Source organism: Neoarius graeffei, chromosome 27 (assembly GCF_027579695.1).
Source record: "Neoarius graeffei isolate fNeoGra1 chromosome 27, fNeoGra1.pri, whole genome shotgun sequence".
Classification (NCBI taxonomy): domain Eukaryota; kingdom Metazoa; phylum Chordata; class Actinopteri; order Siluriformes; family Ariidae; genus Neoarius; species Neoarius graeffei.
In genome coordinates, this window is record NC_083595.1 from 26,401,282 (window position 1) to 26,422,058 (window position 20,777).

General features: G+C 41.0%; 1 protein-coding gene across 2 annotated transcripts in view; it reads right to left on the bottom strand.

The window, feature by feature from the left end:
- Positions 1-20,541, bottom strand: part of rhpn2 (rhophilin, Rho GTPase binding protein 2) — a 56,597-nt gene extending 36,056 nt beyond the window's left edge. For both annotated transcript variants that reach the window (XM_060912010.1, XM_060912009.1), the window contains exons 1-2: positions 20,314-20,541; positions 13,975-14,090 (exon numbers count right to left, since the gene is read on the bottom strand). In XM_060912010.1, coding sequence (XP_060767993.1) covers positions 13,975-14,090; positions 20,314-20,382 — 185 coding nt within the window. In that variant the 5' untranslated portion in view covers positions 20,383-20,541. The remainder of the gene's footprint in view (positions 1-13,974; positions 14,091-20,313) is intronic.
- Positions 20,542-20,777: the final 236 nt, after the last annotated feature.

Here is a 20,777-nt window from a genome sequence, read left to right on the forward strand (position 1 = left end):
ACCCCAGACATGAAAGGAAATGAACGAAAACACAGCTCGCAGATATTTTTCAGCTGTGACGGAGAGGCAGGATTTGAAAAATGGCCAACAAGGCAGGTGCACAACACAGCTTGTACTAAAACCCACTTAGCAGCACACAAATTCTCAACCAGCCATTAGCACAAGAGCTGCCCAGAAAAAGCCACTGAGTCACCCTTTAATCTTGGCGCACGTCCCATCGTTTCTATGTAAACAAGACAAATAAATGGCTCCATCTTTTTCTCAACCCACACCTTCCAACTCAGCTTGATGTAGCCTGTTTGTTTTATAGGAGGCATTTCTTTCTATTGAGAGCCTATTTTAGTCTGGCTGACAAATACAACTGAATTTAGATCAAGTTCATGAGTTAAATCATTAAAAAAACAACCATTTATTTGCAGTACACAGTGGTATTTTTAAACCACCAAAATGGTCTATGTAGAATAATTAACTGTTAATGTGTCTTACTTTTTAATGCCCAATAAATGACAAACTGGTTTGGCAGAATGTTTACATACATGACAAATTCTGAATTCCTATGTATTTGGAAACACCTCCATTATTCCAGGTCATTCTGACCTTCTAATGAACACCTAGCTCAAATCAAGTGCTTATAAAGTAGCTTGTATTCGTCAGTTGTAGAAACGAGCTGGATTTCACTGCCCGAGTCTCAATTTGAACCTTTTCTTTCAATTTATTAAACATTACACCACAGCACTGTTGCATTCTCAAAATCTGATTGGGCAGAAGATTGATGAATCACTCTGACAGTATTGCTGACTGCAAGACAAATCAAGTTTGTTTAAATTAAAACGTGTAGGTTTTTTAAAATAAATAAACACCCCACCCCACTTATTCCCATAAGAACATCTGACCTGGGGACATTCTTGCTAGACACGCCCCAAAAAACAGCGCGTCACTGTTGATATGGTGACGTTTTCTGTGAGGAAGTTTCTGGAGTATTTTTGGAAGGCGTCTCCAGAGCCAGCGCTTTGCAAGTCAGAGTAAAAGTATGCTTTTATGTAATAAATTTAAAAAAGGGGGAGTTGTTTGCTAATGGGCAGAATGAGTTGGTATTAGAAAAAAAAAAAAAGGATCAATTTTGCAACTGATTGTTTTCCTATACTTAGCCAAAGCTATCAGAATACACCATAATAATGAAAGTTACTGTGTCAAATCACAAAAATCAGCCCAAGTTAGCTAGCTACAGCACGCACATACTGTACCTAAAAGGTTTCCTGATACCACATTATCAATGTAATCTCAGGTATGACTGCTCCTTGTTTACAGTCATCACCTGAGCTCATACATCTGAATTCGTTTCTAGGGCAGGATGAAAGCTCTTCAAATAGGGGAAAAGGAAAGGGGGAGAAAAAGAGGGCACATTAGTCCATGTTGTAAGTTACACACACGCGTTTATTATCCTACACATTAAAACCAACTATATTGAGCCTAGCACAGTGTTTTGACTATGGAAAGCTGGAAATAAGAGATCAGCAGAACCTGTTCTGCTCGCATCTGATAGAAAGGCCACAGAAAGAATGCGGACATGCCAAAGCCATACGACTACAAGCGCACTCACACACACAGAGCGTGTGCACATCACCATACACACACACACACACACGGTCATATTTCAGCTTGAAAAGTCTTCACAAAACCTCTTTACTGAAATACCTCTTGGGTAAATCAGTCCACCTGTGTGAACATGAAGTACAAAGTCTGATTAAAATAGATTTAAAAAAAAAAAAAAAAAAAGTGACTGAACATTTCATTAGCTAGCAAGTTAGGCGTACCTCATTTTGGAGAAACCAGCAAGAGTAGCTAGATTTTGAAAGTATAGATATTCTGAAAAATCCCACCCCCTCCCTTCAGCCCTTCCTCCAAAACACATGAATGTGCACCGCTTGACTACTGCTGGAGGACAAATCCATGAGGGAGGAAAAAAAGTGTTGGGGAGAGGATGGTGGCGCATCGTTGTTATAGCCAATGACCTCATGTCTCCAGGCCATCCTTAAAAAAAAAAAAAAATCCGTTTCCTGTCCACCAGGTGAGCAAAAAAATTCAGTCGGGAGGGAGGGATTTTTTTTTTTATGGATGGATAAGAAATCGCAATGCTGTGTTTGCTTTTTCGTTCAGGACTTTATTACAAAAGCAGACATTTAATAAAATGGACAGTTTAATCAACTGAAACTTGTACAAAAACTAAGTTAGCATTTTAAATGCTGACTGCAACATTTGCAAAACTTTTACAAAAGGTACTTAAAGTGTCCGACACACGGACTTTTTGTAGTTCTAAATCGACTGTTAGGCCTAGTTCGGATGAAATTACACTATTAAAATGATCACTGAATGTTTTGTTTTTCTGAATCTTTACTATTTTGTTGTTCGCTAGAATACCATTTTGCGATTTCACACTTAAACAAATGTTTGAAAACTCCGGATCTCCTTCCTTCATGGTGGCTGCCATTTTTTTGTGCCGCACGGCGCATGTGCAGAGCTGATTCAGTTTAGAGTACGCGCGCACTCGGCGGAGGCAGTAGTGTGTCAGAGGGAACAGAAGCAGAGATAACGCTTATTTTGTCTCTGGTAAACCAGTCTTCTCTCGTTCAATTACGTGCTGGCATCAAAAGACACCGTTGGTTGTAAATGAAACCAAACTGAGTCGTTGGAGTGTATTTTCATACACAAATGGAGAAATGTTCGCTGAGTGTTTGTGTAGCCACCACTGCAGACCGTTGTTGTTAATTCATAGCATGCTCAGTTGCGCGAATGTGTCATGCACCGAAAATAAGAGATTTACAAGCCAGGAACGCCTCATGATGCAATACGCAAGAAAAGAAAAGATTTACTGCCATTTTACTTTGTATTTGAGTAAAGTGAATAAATAAATGGTCTGTGGAAAATACATTTAATCCTGGGAACAGGAGTTTATTTTGTGTTTACTCCCCCCCCCGGCTGGCTACTTATTTGTCATGGCTGGCTAGTATGAGCCTTAGTGGAAAGCCCTGGGAATGCGTAAATGTCAAGTTCGATTTTAGATTTACGAACCCGAAAAACCGGCGTTAAAAAAAAAAATTTAAACCGCACAAACGGCACTCACCCGGCCAGTGGACCGGAAACAGAACATTTTTTAATAAATGGCCCCATGTGTAAGGAAACAAACATCATAATGTAAAAACACTTCATACAGACTGAATGAAAATGACTGAACAGGCTTTTTACAGCCTTACGACTGCCACGGATGGCAGATATTCCCCCCATTTTTAGTGCCCGAACACTTGATTTATGCATTGCTGTCAGGATAGAAAGAATTTCAAGGAACAAAAATGCTTTTAATAAAAATGACCTCCAACTTTAAAGGAATACTCCGGAGTGAAATGCTTTTTAGGGCCATTTTCGCATGATTGGTAGTGCATACGTTGAGTTGGTAGCACAATCACGTCAATCGGTTGTGTTTTGAGAGTTGTTTTTTTGTGATTTAAACTGAAAGCGCTAACACGGCAGTGCGAGGGGCATGTCATTTCGCCGATACAAAACGCTGTTTTTAAAACCATTGCCAAGGTCCAAACAACATTAAAAGTTCAGTGGAAGTGAGTGCAGGGTTCCTACACACAAACCGAAGTGTCCTTGGCTCTGTAAGTGTACGGACAGATCGCCTAGAAGACTGAATACAAGACATGTACCTTCCCGAAAGTAGTTGTTCTCCAGACGCCATCTTCAGGGGACAGTCCGTAAAAGTAGAGTGCCAAGTGCAGAGCTAAATCCTCTGGAAATACACAATTTCGTAACATCACATGACCTCCCATTCAAAATTCCAACCCACTTGGACTATGTTGCATGCAGTTTCCTTTTAATTTCGAACTAAACACTAGACTGCGTTTCCATAAAATGCTACGAAATGGTGCATTTCCAGAGGATTTAGCTCTGCACTCGACTTTTACGGACTGTCCACTGAAGATAGCATCTGGAGAACAACTACTTTCGGGAAGGTACATGTCTTGTATTCAGTCTTCTAGGCGATCTGTCGTACACATACAGAGCCAGGGACACTTCGGTTTGTGTGTAGGAGCCCTGCACTCACTTCCACTGAACTTTAATGTTGTTTGGACCTTGGCAATGGTTTTAAAAACAGCGTTTTGTATCGGCGAAATGACATGCCCCTCGCACTGCCGTGTTAGCGCTTTTGGTTTAAATCACAAAAAAACAACTCTCAAAACACAACCGATTGACACGTGATTGTGCTACCAACCATGCGAAAATAGCCCTAAAAAGCATTTCACTCTGGAGTATTCCTTTAACTCACTTCTACAGCTGGCAAATTTGTGGTTTTGGGGTAGAATTCCCTTTTCACCTGCAACATTTTTTCTATTAAGTACAGGTATGACTGTTTAGAGTATGTATTGACTGAGCCCTGGCTTGTCTCAGTGTGATCTCTGAGCCTCTAGCCCTAGCTAACCAACTTGTATAAAAATGTCCCTGCCTGGACACACAGTGCATCCTTGACACCAGGGCCTCTAAAGGGTTGCCTTCTGTTACCCTGAGGCCCATCCTCACACCAACAATAATCTCAAGAGGTTCATTGGGGACCTTCCCATTTGAAGAAATGAACAGCATGCAGTTCTCATCATTATGAAGGAAAGGGAACTCTAGACATGCCCATGAGATCAGATTATATTATTAGGAATAAAGTTCAGTTTAGCTCTAGTTGCAGTTTGAGGGTTCTGGGTTTCTGCATTAGCTGCTTGCTCTGATTTAGTGATGAACAAGAAAGTCAGGCTTATCAAAGCCACACAACTTTTTCATAGAAACAGACCATTATTTAGCAAAGGGTTTACGGAGTCAAGGTCGTTGACAGAAAACATGTGAACGTCTAGAATAATAACCTTCTCAAAAAAAGTCAGGTTTTATAATTCATTCATTAGTGTCCAACTTTCTTGCTGGGGGGGGGACCCACCATATAATTGGTTGCTTGTAAATTTACAATAATTTTCAAGTGCTACATGAAATGATGATTTCATAGACCCTCAACAGAAACCTTGTAAGTCTCCATAAGACCAGAACAGGATTTCTAATGGAGACCAGGATGTCTAATGTCAGGACTGTTTACAAAGAGAAACAATTCATATGTATGCACGTAGAACGATAATGTTATGGAACTGCTTTACTTTCAGAATCAGTGCATACTATAGCTACAAAAAAGGGGGGGGGGGGGGGTACCCCACGTCCAGTGAGCAGTTACGTGAGTAAAAATGCCTTGTTGAGCGAGGTTAGAGGAAAATTGGCAGCCTGATTTGAGCTACATCTCAAATAACCACTAACTATGGTGAGCAGAAAAGCATCTCCGAATGCACAATGAAGTGAAGTGGAGGTCTGCTGCTGTAGCCCAATCAACTCAGCCACGAACAGGAATCTAAGGCTACACCGGGAACGAATTCACAAACACTGAACTGTCAGATTGGAAAAAGACCAGGTGACCCCACCCAATTGTGAATATTCAAGATTCTGTACTATTTCTAGGTCACTATATTCTAGTCCCTTTCCAGTTGCCTTCAATCTCTGGTTCATGCTTTCATTAGATCTCATTTAGATTACCATAAGTCACTCTTCATAGGCCTTTCTGCAGTCTTTACAAAAGCTACAATATATTCAGAGCCCTGCAGCTGGAGTTCTAACTCATACTAAATGCTCTGCTCACATCACCCCATCCTCTCTCAGCTACACTAGCTATCAGTTCTAGCCCGTCCAACCATCCATTATCTGTAACCACTTATCCTGTGCAGAGCCGCAGGCAAGCTGGAGCCTGTTCCAGCTGACTATGGGTTAGGTCCAGGGTGTACCCTGCCTAAGTCGCCAAGTCATCGCAGGGCTGACACAAAGACAAACAACTATTCACACCTACGGTCAATTTAGAGCCACCAATTAGCATAATCTGCACATCTTTGGACTGTGGGGGAAACCAGAGCACCCAGAGGAACTCCACACAGACACAGGGAGAACACGCAAACTCCACACAGAAGGTCAAACCCAGGACTTTCTTGCTGTGAGGTGACAGTGCTAACCACTACACCACCGTGCCACCAGTTCTAGTCCGTATTAAATTTAAAATCTTGTTCATCTCTTTCAAAGCCCTGCATAACCTTGCTCAGACCTACCTTAGGGAACTATTAACCCACTACACACCCACTTGCTCACTAAGGTCTTCTATCAAACAACCTACTTGCTGTCCCATGCACCAGACTTTCCACCATGGAGGGCAGGTCCTTCAGTGCCATTGCTCCCAAGTTCTGGAATTCTCTTCAATCTCTCCATGATTTCTCTTCTTTCTCTACTTTCAAATCTCAATCAAATACATATCTCCATGAACATCACGCTTCCTCTTATTACCGAGTGTCTCCCCCATGTAAAAACCTTGGGATTGTGAGAGGAACAACAGAAATTTAACTTAATTATTTAAATGTAAACAGAAATTATATTGGCCATGTGAACCCATGTTTTACAAAAGGTCAGATTTTCCTTGAGTATTATCCAGTGTTATAGTCAAGTCACTAAACCTCAAGTCCGAATACAGTATTTTTTTTATATATAGTTTTAGCACCGTTAACATTAGTTTGTTCCTGAACATGGCATATGAGCATTCTTTTAAGGAGGTCGAAGTATTCTGTCAGAGATGGTTGGGAGACAAATGCAAGTGCAGAAAGTGTGTTTATTAATACAAGTGAAGACAGGTAAACAATCCAGAACAGTAAGCAAAATCGTGAAATGGTGAAACAGGCAACAGGTCAAGCGAGGCACAAACAGGCTATCATACGCTTGGCAGAATCAAAGACGAGAAACAGGAAATCAGGAGCCCAAACAAGGAAATAAGGCTCAGTAACGTGTCAGCAACGCAACTCAGTACTTCGCAAAGTGTGTTTTCACAGTTTTTATATAAGCGCGCGGTGATTGTGCCTTAATCCTGTGCAAGTCGTTTATAGCACGTGCGGGACAGTCCATTTGGCGTGTGTGCGAGTCTATCTGATGTACATGCCAAGGTGCGCAGGTGTGACACTCTTGCCCAAAATTAGTACAAAAATTAATGTAGATATAATGTAAATGCCAAATTATTATAGCAGGCTATAAAAATAAAGAAAAATCCAAGTCCTCGTCTCCAATTTACGAGTCCAAATGCAGTTAATGCACGAGTCCGAGCCCAAAGTACTCAAGTCCAAGTCAAGTCACGAGTCCTTAAAATTAGGGCACGAGTCAGACTCGAGTCCAAGTCCTGGACTTGAGTACTCCAAGCCTAGTATTATCCCTTCGATTGAAGCAGTGGTTCAGAAAACTCACCAATGGATTTACTCAAATATGGATGTTTTATGTAAAACTGGAGTCAGGCAAGCTTGACTGCAGGCTGCCATTAAAGCAAAAGCAGGATATACTAAGAAACTTCATGTCAAGATTAACAGAAGTATTCAAAAAGGAAGCTTTTTTTTTTTTAGTAGTTTCACAGTGGACTGAGAACTTCCAAAACTGGCAGTCATATCATTTTTACTAAATGTAAGAGTTTATATACCCTATTTATTCCATCAATAATGCAACAGTCTGCGTTTGTTACAGAATACACACTTCACAGCTGTAATATGCATGCTCTTTGCAGCACATCCATTCTGAATTAATACGAAAAGACAGCTTGGTCTAGTAGGCTTCCCTCAGTAGCCAGTCGCCCTGCTGTCACTGATGCACACCACTATCCTGTTAAAGTCTATCTGGCTTTATTTGAATAAGAGGAAATATAAATGGCACTGATACTGAGCGTTTTACCAGTGAATACATGGAGAATAGAACAGGTACTGTAAATATTGCATCACCTGTGTGAGGATTAGGATTTATTCTTGGATACTTTTTTGTAATCTGTTGACACATGAAGGAAAGCCCATATAAGGAAATAATGCTTAAGGTCAGAAATGAAACTTGACCAAGTGTGTTAATCCAGGCACGGGATCGGCAACATGCTTTAAGGCTTTTGTACACCTACATGATTACAGCCCTGTAACAGGAAATGCAAATTTCATTCTCTGCTACCCTGAGTCTCAATGGCTGGGTCTTTAATGCAGGGTTTCTGCAGGCTTGAACAAGTTCAATTTAAGACTTTTTAAGACCATAACAGGTTAAATTTAAGACTTATGCTGCACAAAAAAAAAAAAAAAAAAGAAAGAAAGAAAATTGGGAGAGCCTGAATTATTTTCGAAATAAAATTTATCATTCACCAATGAACTCATTACATCCCTAGGGCGCGCTCTTGCATTAATGAGGAACTATTGGCCCTTTTCCACTACCCTTTTTCAGCTCACTTCAGCTCGCTTCAGCTCACTTCAGCCCGACACGGCTCGCGTTTCGACTACCAAAAACCAGCACGACTCAGCTCGTTTCAGCCCTGCTTAGCCCCTAAAACTCGCACCGTTTTGGAGTGGGGCTGAAGCGAGCCAAACCGTGCCGACTGAGGCTGGGGGCGTGAGCAGACACTCCCCTGTGCACTGATTGGTGAGGAGGAGTGTCCTCACATGCCCACACACGCCCCGCGAGCGCGCTGGGATCTGTCAACACCGCAAACCCGGAAGAAGAATAATTACGAATTACGAGAATTTCTGAAGCCTTATGCGCCTCGCCTCATCTATACGCTCTTGCCAGTATCTGTTGGCGTTGTCGGTGACAACAAGCCACAGAACCAAGACCAGCAACACTAACGACTCCATGTCCTCCATGTTTATTGTTTACTATTCGGGTCGTGAGACTACCGCTTAAAAGATCACTGAATCAGTGACATACAGAGCATCGTGGACGAGTTCGCGGAGCGCAAGGCTCGTCGTATGCCCTTCAAATAATGCGCACAGTAGGCTATTGATGTTTTATTATGAGCCATGTACAGTATGTCGCCTAATGTTTTTTGTTTCTGAGTTACATGTTCGTTTGAAGGACTTAATGTACAAAATAACATAGTTGCACCCCGGAGTGTTGAAATTGGTAAACACAGTGCATTCAGTGAGGTTTGCACCGCCCTCCTTTTATTTCTGACTCTTCCTGTCACCGTTGCAACCTCTGAGCGCTCATTCGCATGCCCTTCAAACAATGTGCGCAGTATAGGCTATTGATGTTTTATTATGAGCCATGTACAGTATCCTAATGTTTTTTGTTTCTGAGTTACATGTTCGTTTGAAGGACTTGATGTACTAAATAACATAGTTGCACCCGGTAGTGTTGAAATTGGTAAACACCGCAGTTGCGGACATTTTGTAGCCTAAAATGATGTTATGATAAGCTTTAATAAAGGGCCCGGTCATTTGCCCCGCCCCCGGCCCGGCTCTGACTTGTTCCGCCACTGTCACTGATGTCACTGTTTGCGCTGCTTAACGACATCACGTGACGTCCACCCACTTTCGCTAACTCCACCCAATGTGTCCACCCACTTCCAGCCAGCACGGTTCAGCGCGGTTGTAGTCGAAATGCAACTCCAACAGCCCCGCTCAGCTCGACTCAGCTCGACTCAGCACGGCACGGCTCAGCCGCGTTTGTAGTGGAAAAGCAGCATAAGTTGCAGTGGAGCCAAAGACATCCCGCAAATCACTTGAGGACGAGGCATTCGATTCCGTACGGTGTGCGTGTTGTAACGTTACAGTTTGCACGGAGTTAGCTGATACACCGTCTCGAGATGTGCTTGGACCTGACAACGGTGAACAAAATTGAGTGATGGCATGCGAATGTTGCAGACTTTTATGGGCAGCCTGGTGCTTCTCCGCTTTCGCGTGCGATTCCGGTGCCTTTACACCCAGGGTGCTGAGTTTGAGTGTTCTTTTGCACAATGTGCAGTATGCCTCAAACGGATTGTTTGGTACACGTTTTAACCAGTCTACGAAATCATTGTGTTCAAGCCAGCAGTCGTTAAACTTGCATTTGCCAATTTTGCTACAAACCGTGACAATAGGGCTGTGTGATATGGGAAAAAAAATGAATATCCCGATACATTTTCTCCATTTCACGATATACATCTCGATATATTTAAATCTCCTCTAAAGGACCCCATGAAATCTAACTTTTACTCTTTACTGTTTTCACTACAATCCCTGCAGATTAAATAACATTCTTGGTTAACTTTACAGGTGGTTTTCAACAAATTTTAAATTTTCATGTTGGTGATTAATCACAATTGAATTGAAATAAGACTATTTTTATTCAACAAAGATGTGGCACAAACTGCAAAAACAATCTTGAAAATTGCAACAAAGGGGCAATACAATACAGAGCTGCTCAGAGCTCAAATCAAAGCGCAAGCTCAACACAGAGAGACATTTAGCCTAAATAAGAAAAGTGCTCATTCATTAAATTTAAAAAAAATAGATCTCCAAGCTATTAACCTGACTACTGAGAACCACTGGAACATTCACAATAGAGAGAGAGATTGAGGGAGAGAAGAGAGAGATTTGCAAAACAATTTTTCTCTTTGCACACTTTTGAACTGAGTGTTTTCTGGTTCTGCCTCTCAGATGTGTATAATTCCAGTATTGCCTTCTCTGTAAAATGTCTGCGACCAGGCAACTCATGTTTGGGATCGAGTGTGTTTTGGAAGCCTGGTTTTTCCACTATACTAACTGGGATCATGTCTTCGGCAATGAAGTTAGTGATTGCATCCGTTATAGCTCTCCATCTCTGACTCGCTTTCTCATATGGGGTGGCTTTGGAGAACGAGGCCGCTATGGTCATTTGTTTAGCTCGTGGGGGGTTTTAGCTCGTGGGCAAGTCGTTCGGAATTTAAGAGACTCTTCATACTGTACCAGGTGAGTTTTCAGGTGATGGAACATTTGTCGTGCTGCTGCCTTTCGTGATGACAGGTTTTTTTTTTTGCACACTTTACAAACTGGCATTTGCTGTTCCACGTCCTCCTCGCGATATCCAAAAAAAATGCCAGATGACTGACCCCTTACTAGTTCTTTTAGGAACCAATTCGTCCGCTTCCATTTTTAATTTGTCGCTGAAATTGCCAGAGCTTACACTGTAGCCTACGCAACACCAGCAATTGCACGAACTGAGTCAGCGCTGTAAACCGGAACCAGGAAATCTTCCCACCGGCAGTGTTGCCAGATACTGCTGACGTTTTCCAGCCCAAAATATGTTCAAAACCTGCCAAAACGCACTTAAAACCACCCAATCTGGCAACACAACCGAAACTAGAAAATCTTCCCAGAAGTTCCTTTCAGCACCGAGATGCCAACCAATCCCGGGTGACACCTAGGTGCTGAAAGGAACTTCCGGGAAGATTTTCTACCTGCAGAATAATTCTGCACGTAACCTAGGTCTTAAATTACCCAAATGAGATTTTAGACCAACAGTGCAAAATATCTCTGTATTTTAGACTTTTTTAGGCCTAAAATTGAAAATGTGTAATTTTAGACTTTTTTTTAAGACTCCGTGGACACCCTGTTAATGGTTTAGTTTTGTATACTTTTTAGTGTGAAGTGCCTATTCACACTGGCACATCCGGACATAGTGCATCATGAACACCAGAGTTTTTTTTTTTGTTTAAATTAAACAGCCAACAGTTTAAGTGAGAACAGTCCTACACCACAACCACAAATTAGGAATAAATAGGGCATATTGGATATTTAGGACTTGAAAATCAGTTGTAGTCTATTTGAGGGCTTTTCTGGCTGCATGGTGAGAACAGAAGAGAAAAGAAGTCTCCCTTAATCACATTCTTCAATAGAAAGACCAACCCAGCGAAAAAGTGTATGATACTGCTGTGGAACACCAAAAACATACAAGACATTGCTATAGCAACTGATAAGTCCAAGGCTTGAGTGTGCACTCAAGTGTCTCTCCTCCTCTCCTCTCCCTGACACACACACACACACACAAAACAGGAAACTAAGTTTATAGCAGTCATCTGGGTGCATGGGGTTTCCAGGCCACTAATGAAACACTATAGCCTTGGGCACTGTGATCCCTCACTGACCTGCATGCAGTCTCGCCATTTCAGGCACTAAGGTCAGGCAAAGAAAACCCTGATTCTAGATCAGCACAAAGGAGCGAGGTCCAAAGCTGCAGTGGAAATGTAATAAATCAGCAAGGATCAGAGGGAGAAAACCAGGGAATTCTTGGCAAAGATGAGTGGGGGCAGAAATGAATCAACTGACTCTCATCTTTTCTATTATATCATTCGTCTCATATTAAAAAAAAAAAAAAAAAAAAAAAAAGTGACTGAACCAGACAGGAGCTGATATGATCTGCTCTGATGACTGGTGTCTCTCAATTGTTTATTTCTGTTGCTTCCTTGGAGCTGTTCTGTTTCTGGCCTGGAAAACCCAAAATGTTTAACATTTCAGAACATTACACAGTAAGTAGTATTACTTTCATATTCAGTGGGGTCGGACAAAGCCAACGAAAACAGTCAAAGCAAAATCTCCTTACGATATAGGTTGTTTTCTCCAGGTTAATTATTATCACAACCTTCAAGTTTCACGGCAGGAAATTGATTCTGGCCTCACCATCATAAAAAACAGAAACTGCAATTATGTTACAGGAAACAAATTGGTATTCTAGTAAGGAACAGATCATAGGGAGATTTAAATCCCAGCATGCCTGAATCATTCTAATAGTTTGTACAATATCTTTTAAGGGAACACCCAAATATACGCTCTAATCCAAGAAAATGAAATTAACTGTGGCACACAAACATGAGAGGAGATGAAATGTCTCTTCCTGAAGATAAAATAAATACGAGAACAATCACTTTTGACTTTAAAGTCAAAGAACACAAACCCAGATGATCCAACGCTTGTGTTTTTACTATCCCAAGGTATGAATGCCAAAATAAGCAGAACCCCCCCCACCATTCTCTCAAGCTGCATCATTACAATACTTGCTGACTAACATGAGATAAGCACATATACACCAGTCTCCTAGATGGAGACATGAGATAACTTGCAGGTTCATCACCTGCTCTTTCAAATATCATGCATACTTAATTTTTTTTTTTTTTTAAAAAGCACGCACAGGATGGATGAGACAATGGCTACATTAAGACACAGGTGATTGACAGAATTTAAACTGCCAGGAATTTAAATATAAGCAGGAAGAAGGGAAAAAATAAAAGCCACCACAACAACTTATAGCACAATGACACTTAACACACATTTACATCGCTCTAAAAAACAAAAATGTAATTTTCAGGCTCAAAACATGCCATAGGGCAGGTTCTGTTAAACAGAGAAGGAAATTCAAAGAATGTTATTTATGAATTAGGTGCAAAGGCTTGTCAAGTGTGTGCGTGCGTGCATATATATATATATATATATATATATATATATATATATATATATATATATATATATATATATATCTCACATGCACCCCATTCATCAGTTTTTCTGTATTTTGATCATTTTCTACATCGCAGATAAATACTGAAGACATCACAACTATGAAATAACATATGGAACATATATGGAATGTGGTAAACAAAAAACAGCATTGTTTTTTTTAAATACGTTTCATATTTTAGATTCTTGTAACTAGTCACCATTTCCCTTGACGTTTTGCACGCTACTGGCATTATCTTAATCAGCTTCATGAGGTAGTCACCTGGAATGATTTTCAATTAACAGGTGTCTCGTCAAAAGTTAATTCGTGCAACTTCTTGCCTTCTTAACGTGTTTGAGATCAAAACAGAAAATAGCCCTGTTCCACAACTGTATTAATCCATATATCACAAACCACTCAGCTAAGTAAAGAGAAACGACATCCATCATTACTTTAAGACATGAAGTGTCTTAATTCATAAAAATAAACCAATGAATTAGAAGGTGTCCAGACTTTTGACTGGTACTGTATATCTGTATATATATGGGTATGTGTGGGTTAGCAGATGTACAAGTATGTGAAAGCCAAGGTCTTTGTGCACGTGTGTTTGCATGTGTTACATACTTGAGAAGATTCTCAGCACCCGCTCTCATTCTCATTTGTTTGATGATCTGCTGATTGAGACTCGCTCTCTGGTTTTGAAGCTTACTGCGGCCGGTCTGAGCCAGTGGGTTACAGCCCTGAGAGAAAGAGATATTTTAAAAAGTTACATTAAAAACAGGTACACTAAAGCTCTTAGCTATATTAATTAATACAATTATAGAAACGTTTACATTTTTAAATACAAAACTAAACTTTCGAAACAGTTATGATGGTGGCATGTATCAGACAAATATTAAATCTGAGCCAATATTGATCCAGTGGTGGATGCCTGAATACAATTTTGTCTAAAACATTAACAAGTTCCTTTGTTTTTATTAAATGCCATAGATACAATAACACCGACTCAAACAGAATCACCATATTGGAGTTAGTCATACTGCGATAACAGTTATCTGTTCTCAGGACTAGTTATTACTCAAGGCTTAGGCATTTTAATACTATACTGTCTAAATGCCACCGCATCCTGTGTAAATATTTCATACATAGTGTCACTGAAGTGTGTCGCACCCAAGACCAGCTGACACAGAGAGAGAGAGAGAGAGAGAGAGAGAGAGAGAGAGAGAGAAAATGAGGAACATTCCCAGCTAAATGACATCACATTCTTTAGCCACACCTTTTATTAAAAAAAAGGGCAGCTTGAATGGAGAGCATTAAAATCACTGCTGTGCAGGCTGGGTTCATTCTAGAAAAGCCTTCCCAACACCCATGTGCACAAAGATCATCTCACACAGCGACACATTACACTGTCTCGTGTGTAATACATCTACGCAGCTAGAAAAAAAAAAAAAGTTAGAAAATTGGTTACAAAAAATTCTTGCTTTGATATATTTATCAGGAAACATGCTGGAAATGTCTGCTGTGGATGGAGAAATAGTTAACAATATTTACCAGGCTTTCGTCTAAACGGGGGAACAGGGGCGCTGCGCCCTCTTACTCTCAGCGTGCGCCCCCTTACCGACTCCGTGAAAACATCCCAGCAACACTACGTGACAATGTGTCTGATCATCAAATACGTTATAATTGCTCCAAAAATATTCCAATCATAGTAGATACACCGCCAGACGGTGCAAAAACAATCCGAATTGGCATTTTCCAGACTGAGGTGCCATGTTGTTTACTTGTCGCGGCTGCTCTCGCGAGATTTGACATGGGTTACATACAAGGTCAGCTGACTTGTAGAGTGAGATTTCTCGAGACTGAATGACCTTTCACCCACCGGCACGGGAGCTTTTGACAGAAGTAGTTCGCGAGTTGTTTTTGTTGACACTTGGGCATTTAAAGATGTCATCCCGCGGCACGAAACGGAAGAAAGCCAAAGACTGTCCGGGGCAGAAGAAGATTACTTCTTTCTTTTTCAATGTTGACAGACAATTTGTTACAATTTCCCCCTCAGATAGCCTCAGAATGTCCCATTGGAGCATTTTTAAAAGGCTTTGCACCATCCCCCCCGCTTCGCTCCCTCGCCATGGTGAGCGCCCTCATACTAAATTTTTCTAGAAAAAAACCTGTTTACTTTAGTGGGTTGGGAACAAGCCAAAGTACACAACTGCTATAGGAGCTACAAAAAGAGGAAGGCAACTACAGGACAGGTGCAATCTAACACACATGGGTCTATACCTTCTTGACATACTTTTTTTTTTTTAAGCCATATAATCTTATTCATACGGGTCCACTATCTAAATCTCATGATTACTTCAGGATAGTGACAGGTGGAGACAAAAACAAAGTTGGTGAACAGAAGAAAATGTTCTGATCCTCCAGAGATTTCACTTTCCATCATGTGTACACAGGAATCAGAAACAATGTTTCTAGCTCAAAAGAGACAAATTTAGTCTGAACTTTTGGGGTTTCTAAGGGTGCTTTCACACATACAGCGTTTTTACTGTGTGTGAATCAAACTCTGGTGTGCTTTATTTAGTCAGCCGAGAACACAGCAATCACAGTCAGGTGTGGTCCAAGTCTATGCGTGCGATGTGGTCTGGATCCGATTTCAAGTGAACTCTAACGTGGTTCAATTTCATTGAGAAAGAGATTTGACTCTGAATCAAAGCCAGTGTGGGAACTTGATGTGCTCTGGATATTTGGACAAAAAAGGCAGCAGGATGATGCATTGGTTAGCAGTGTCACCTCACAGCAAGAAGGTTCTGGGTTTAAACCTTACGGTCAACTAGAGTCTTTTTATGTGGAGTTTCCATGTTCTCCTTGGGCCTGTGTGGGTTTCCTCCCACAGTCCAAAGACATGTGGATTAGGTCAGCTGGCTACTCCAAATTGCCCACAAGTGTGAATGGGTGTTCGTCTCTGCGTTAGCCTCACGATAGTTTGGTGCACAAGTTGACAAACTATCGAGAGACCAATAACAAGGGCACTTGGAATAATTTAAACCTAGGATAATATTAAAAGCCGTACACCAAATTTCATCAAAATCTGTTCACTACTTTGAGTTACGCTGGGGACAGGCAAAATAAATAAATAAAAGTCCTGGATCTGCATACATATCCAGCTTTGCATTGAAATCTAATCAATTGCTCCTTGGCCCATGGCTTACATTTCCTCAAAATCTGTTTACTACTTTGAGTTACATTGGGAACAGGCAAAACAAAACAAGGCAAAAAAAAAAAAAAAAACCTCTGCCAATTTTGCAATAATAGGTCAGCTATGGTTCTCTCAAGATGATTATTGCATGATGTATCCATTTTCCAAATTGATTTCAGTTTGTAACATTCAGTACATCTCCAGAGAATAAAAAGACAGCCTCTACAATTATTGTGCACACTCTCGCTAATCGTTTACTGCTCTATCTGAAACACGGAGACATAGCAGGGTCATTTTACAATTATACAACTCTTCTCAGCCTCGTCAGAAGCTGAAACATCTGTGCTACATTAGTGTGTGGGGTTTGGCTGCATGCTGATTTTGGCTAGTTGCGACGTCAGAGGAAAGACAAGTAGAACGTGCCGAATCTGCGATTCCTACTTGCTGGCCACAGAGACAGCTGAAGCAACGATTCAAAAACCATCTCCCCAATTGATCACATTTAACATTATCTAATTACACCCCACTTCTCATTTCATCTTCTATTATCTGCATCTGTTGAGTGAGAAAGTTCTGTCGACTCGCTCAAAAGTATTTCGTCACAGCACAATAGTGACCAAGCCAAACGTGTACAATCCCCGAACCCACATTACGTACTTTCCTGAAACTATTCCCACCCTCTCCTTCATCTACTGAACCAAAACCATCCATTCACTTCCATTTCTGTGTCCCAACACCTTGTACACACCGTTTCATAACCACAGACTGAAAGCAACCTACTAATTTAAAAAAAAAAAAAATCCTTAACTACTGACTTACTTGCTGAAACCCAACAAACCACATCCTAATCTGCATCATCTACAAGACCACTGCATTTTCTTTACTAGACTAAAACCAGGAGTTCATGTGATTGCGAGGCTTTAATTATCATCCAAAGAATTATTTGCTCGAATCATCATTCCTTCTTCATCTCCTGACCAAAATCAATCTGCCACTGTGTTTTAAATAAATAACCATCAAAACCCATCACCAACACCATCTAACCATTTGTGAGCTGGCACAAAATGATCCCACTGCAAATTATCTTCACACTTATTCTGATTTACCAGTCCAAAACCACTCCCCACTTATCTACCAGCCACAAACGTTCCTTGTTTCAGGTCATGTTTCAAGTTATCTATAAATATTACAAGGACCATTTCTCTATGGTTGAAAATCTGCTTTACCAAAACCTTCAGCTTAAGTGAAACTCCTCCTCCCCCCATTCAGCTACAGTATCGGCATTACCCTGGTTATGGGCACAATGGATTCAGAGCCACTTGCTCCAACACCAGCCGCAAGAGAACACCACCTTAAATGGGACGTCAGTCCATTGCAGGGCCACTGTTTTTGCTTTACTGTCTCAAAATTACTCTGCACCTTCTGCCTCAAAACAATCCCCATGGGTTCATAGTTGGATGGCTGATATGCCAGCTTTCTGAAGGGGTTCAACATGGAATAGTTTATGAAAAGAAAACCCTATACCACACAGCTCTACACAGAAACTTTAAATGTTAATCCCCAAGATTTCATACTAAAGAACTTTTTAGAGCTTTCCATGGAGTGTATACTACCAGGAAAGCCGTCAGTCTTAGTGACAGTACAAAAGCGATAAATTAATTTAAATCATTATAAAGGAAAACTAGTAGGAAAGCAAAAATAATTTCAGTCAGACTACCATCCTTAACTAAATTCACTCTAGATCCCGATTAGTGGATTATATTTTCATCTCTGGTGCAATGGGCAGGTTCCCTCTACAGTCTGTTGCTGATCAGAACAGTCGGCTTATGAGAGGGAGATGCTACACCCTCCGAGCTCATTGTCCAAACAGCTTCTGGCGACAATACACTTTACTGCCTCCAGGAAGAAGAGGACAAAACAGAAGGGCAGATACAGTTCACAAGCAAAGCTGTGCTTCCACAGAGACAAAAGGCTCTTTTCAGCACTTGGATACACACACACACACGGTTAGACAAGAAAAAACACCACATGAATGAATGAGCAAATATGTGACCACACAGGTTCCACCGCTCAGATTGGACCAGCTAAATTAAAACACACAAACGTCATATTTTGAGATAATTAGTCTTCAACTGATACTCAGGACACGTACGCACACACACCTACCATCACTGCCTTTACTTAAAGAAAGAGCACAACTTTATTCATCACACACTTGTGAAATTTCCTCTCTGCATTTAACCCATCTGAAGCAGTGAACACACACATACATACCCAGAGCAGTGGGCAGCCATGCTAACAGCACCCGGGGAGCAGTTGGGAGTTAGGCGTCTCGCTCAAGGCCATCCCATACTAACCTAACCACGTCTTTGGACTGTAGGGGAAACCGGAGCACCCGGAGGAAACCCACGCAGATACGGGGAGAACATGCAAGAAAGGCCCTTGCCGGCCGCTGGGTTCGAACCCAGAACCTTTTTGCTATGAGGCGACCGTGCTAACCACTACACCACCGTGCTGCCCAAGACTCTGGGATTCTTAACGTTAACATTACAAACCAAGAACTGTATACACAAAGAAGAAACCTGTGTCACATATACATTACAGAACACCAAATTTTTTTCCCCCCTCCCTCATATCCCAGTGCAGTCCGAGCACAGGGTCAGCTATGATACAGTGGCCCTGGAGCACATGGAGTTAAGGGCCCCACAGTATCAGCTTGAAGCCCTCCTGGATCTTATACAAAAGACAGCTTTAACAGGAAGAATGCAGTAATGGAAAGACTAGGACAGAATGTGCATGGAGTATAAATACGTCAAAGAAATTCAGTCAAAAGCTATAACTCAGGATGGCCAGAGTTTCCTCCTCCACCATTATGACTATCAAAAAGTAGTGCCAGCTTTATTTTCAGGTTATTTGAAAATTAATTTTATATTATATATTTGGTGCAATATCTCCATAGGTGTATAGAGGCCCATTTCCAGCAACTCTCACTCCAGTGTTCTAATGGTACAATGTGTTTGCTCATTGCCTCAGAAGGCTAATGGATGATTAGAAAACCCTTGTACAATCATGTTAGCACAGCTGAAAACAGTTGAGCTCTTTAGAGAAGCTATAAAACTGACCTTCCTTTGAGCAGATTGAGTTTCTGGAGCATCACATTTGTGGGGTCGATTAAATGCTCAAAATGGCCAGAAAAAGGTCTTGACTATATTTTCTATTCATTTTACGACTTATGGTGGTAAATAAAAAAAAGTGTGACTTTTCATGGAAAACACAAAATTGTCTGGGTGACCCTAAACTTTTGAACGGTAGTGTATATTATATATCCATCCAAGAACAACTCACAAGGTATGGGTTTCCAATAACAATTGGCTTGTTATTCAGTATAGGCCTATTATTAACTTAAAAAAAATTAAAAACCTGAAAGCATAGTATATGCAGTTCAGGTTGTTGTGGTTTAATTATGATACAAAAACACACTGGATTATAAAATAAAAACATTACTTTGACCTTTCTAAGTGAGAAAAAAAACTTTTTTTTACCTCATAGCATTTGGTGCTTGCTAACAGTCATTTCAGGGATAAAAACAGCTACAAAAGCAGAAAACTATCCTGTGCGCCTTCAAAAATCTTCCTGTTACCTTTCTACACATTGACACTGAGTGAGACCTTGTGAGAAATAATTATGAAATAATTAACAAACTGGTCCAAAAGCCCGAGCAGGTCTTTTCTCTCAGCCCCAGAGCTGTGTAATGAAGCTCCTCTCACCTTCCTGAAGTAGTCATTCTCACTCACTCGGGTGCTCTTGCATCCGTTTGGTATTATCGCGTCCGTCATTTCTGACACTTCAACCTCAGCACTGGGCTTCGATTAAAACTCAGAAAGTGAAAAGTTCTTCCTCAGCGCGTTTAAACAAGCAACAAATTCAGAACTGCGTCTTTTTCTTCCTCCTTTCAAACTCTGAGGCTCATTCGGTTTCTCTGTGTGTGTGTATATGAGAACGCTCCACCCCTGGAGTGTGACGTAAATGTACGCTTGCGCTCACCTGCGCCTCTGTCCGACTTTAGACACGCCCCCTGTTCCATGTGGCACCCTGCGCGAGCTCGCATTAAAGTGCATATTCTGGTCCAATTTCGGTTTTTTTATATGAAAGTATGTCCCTTTACACACTCATCCGGAAGCGTAATTTTGTACAAGGCCATCTGTCTACAGCAGAAAAAAAAAAAAAAAAA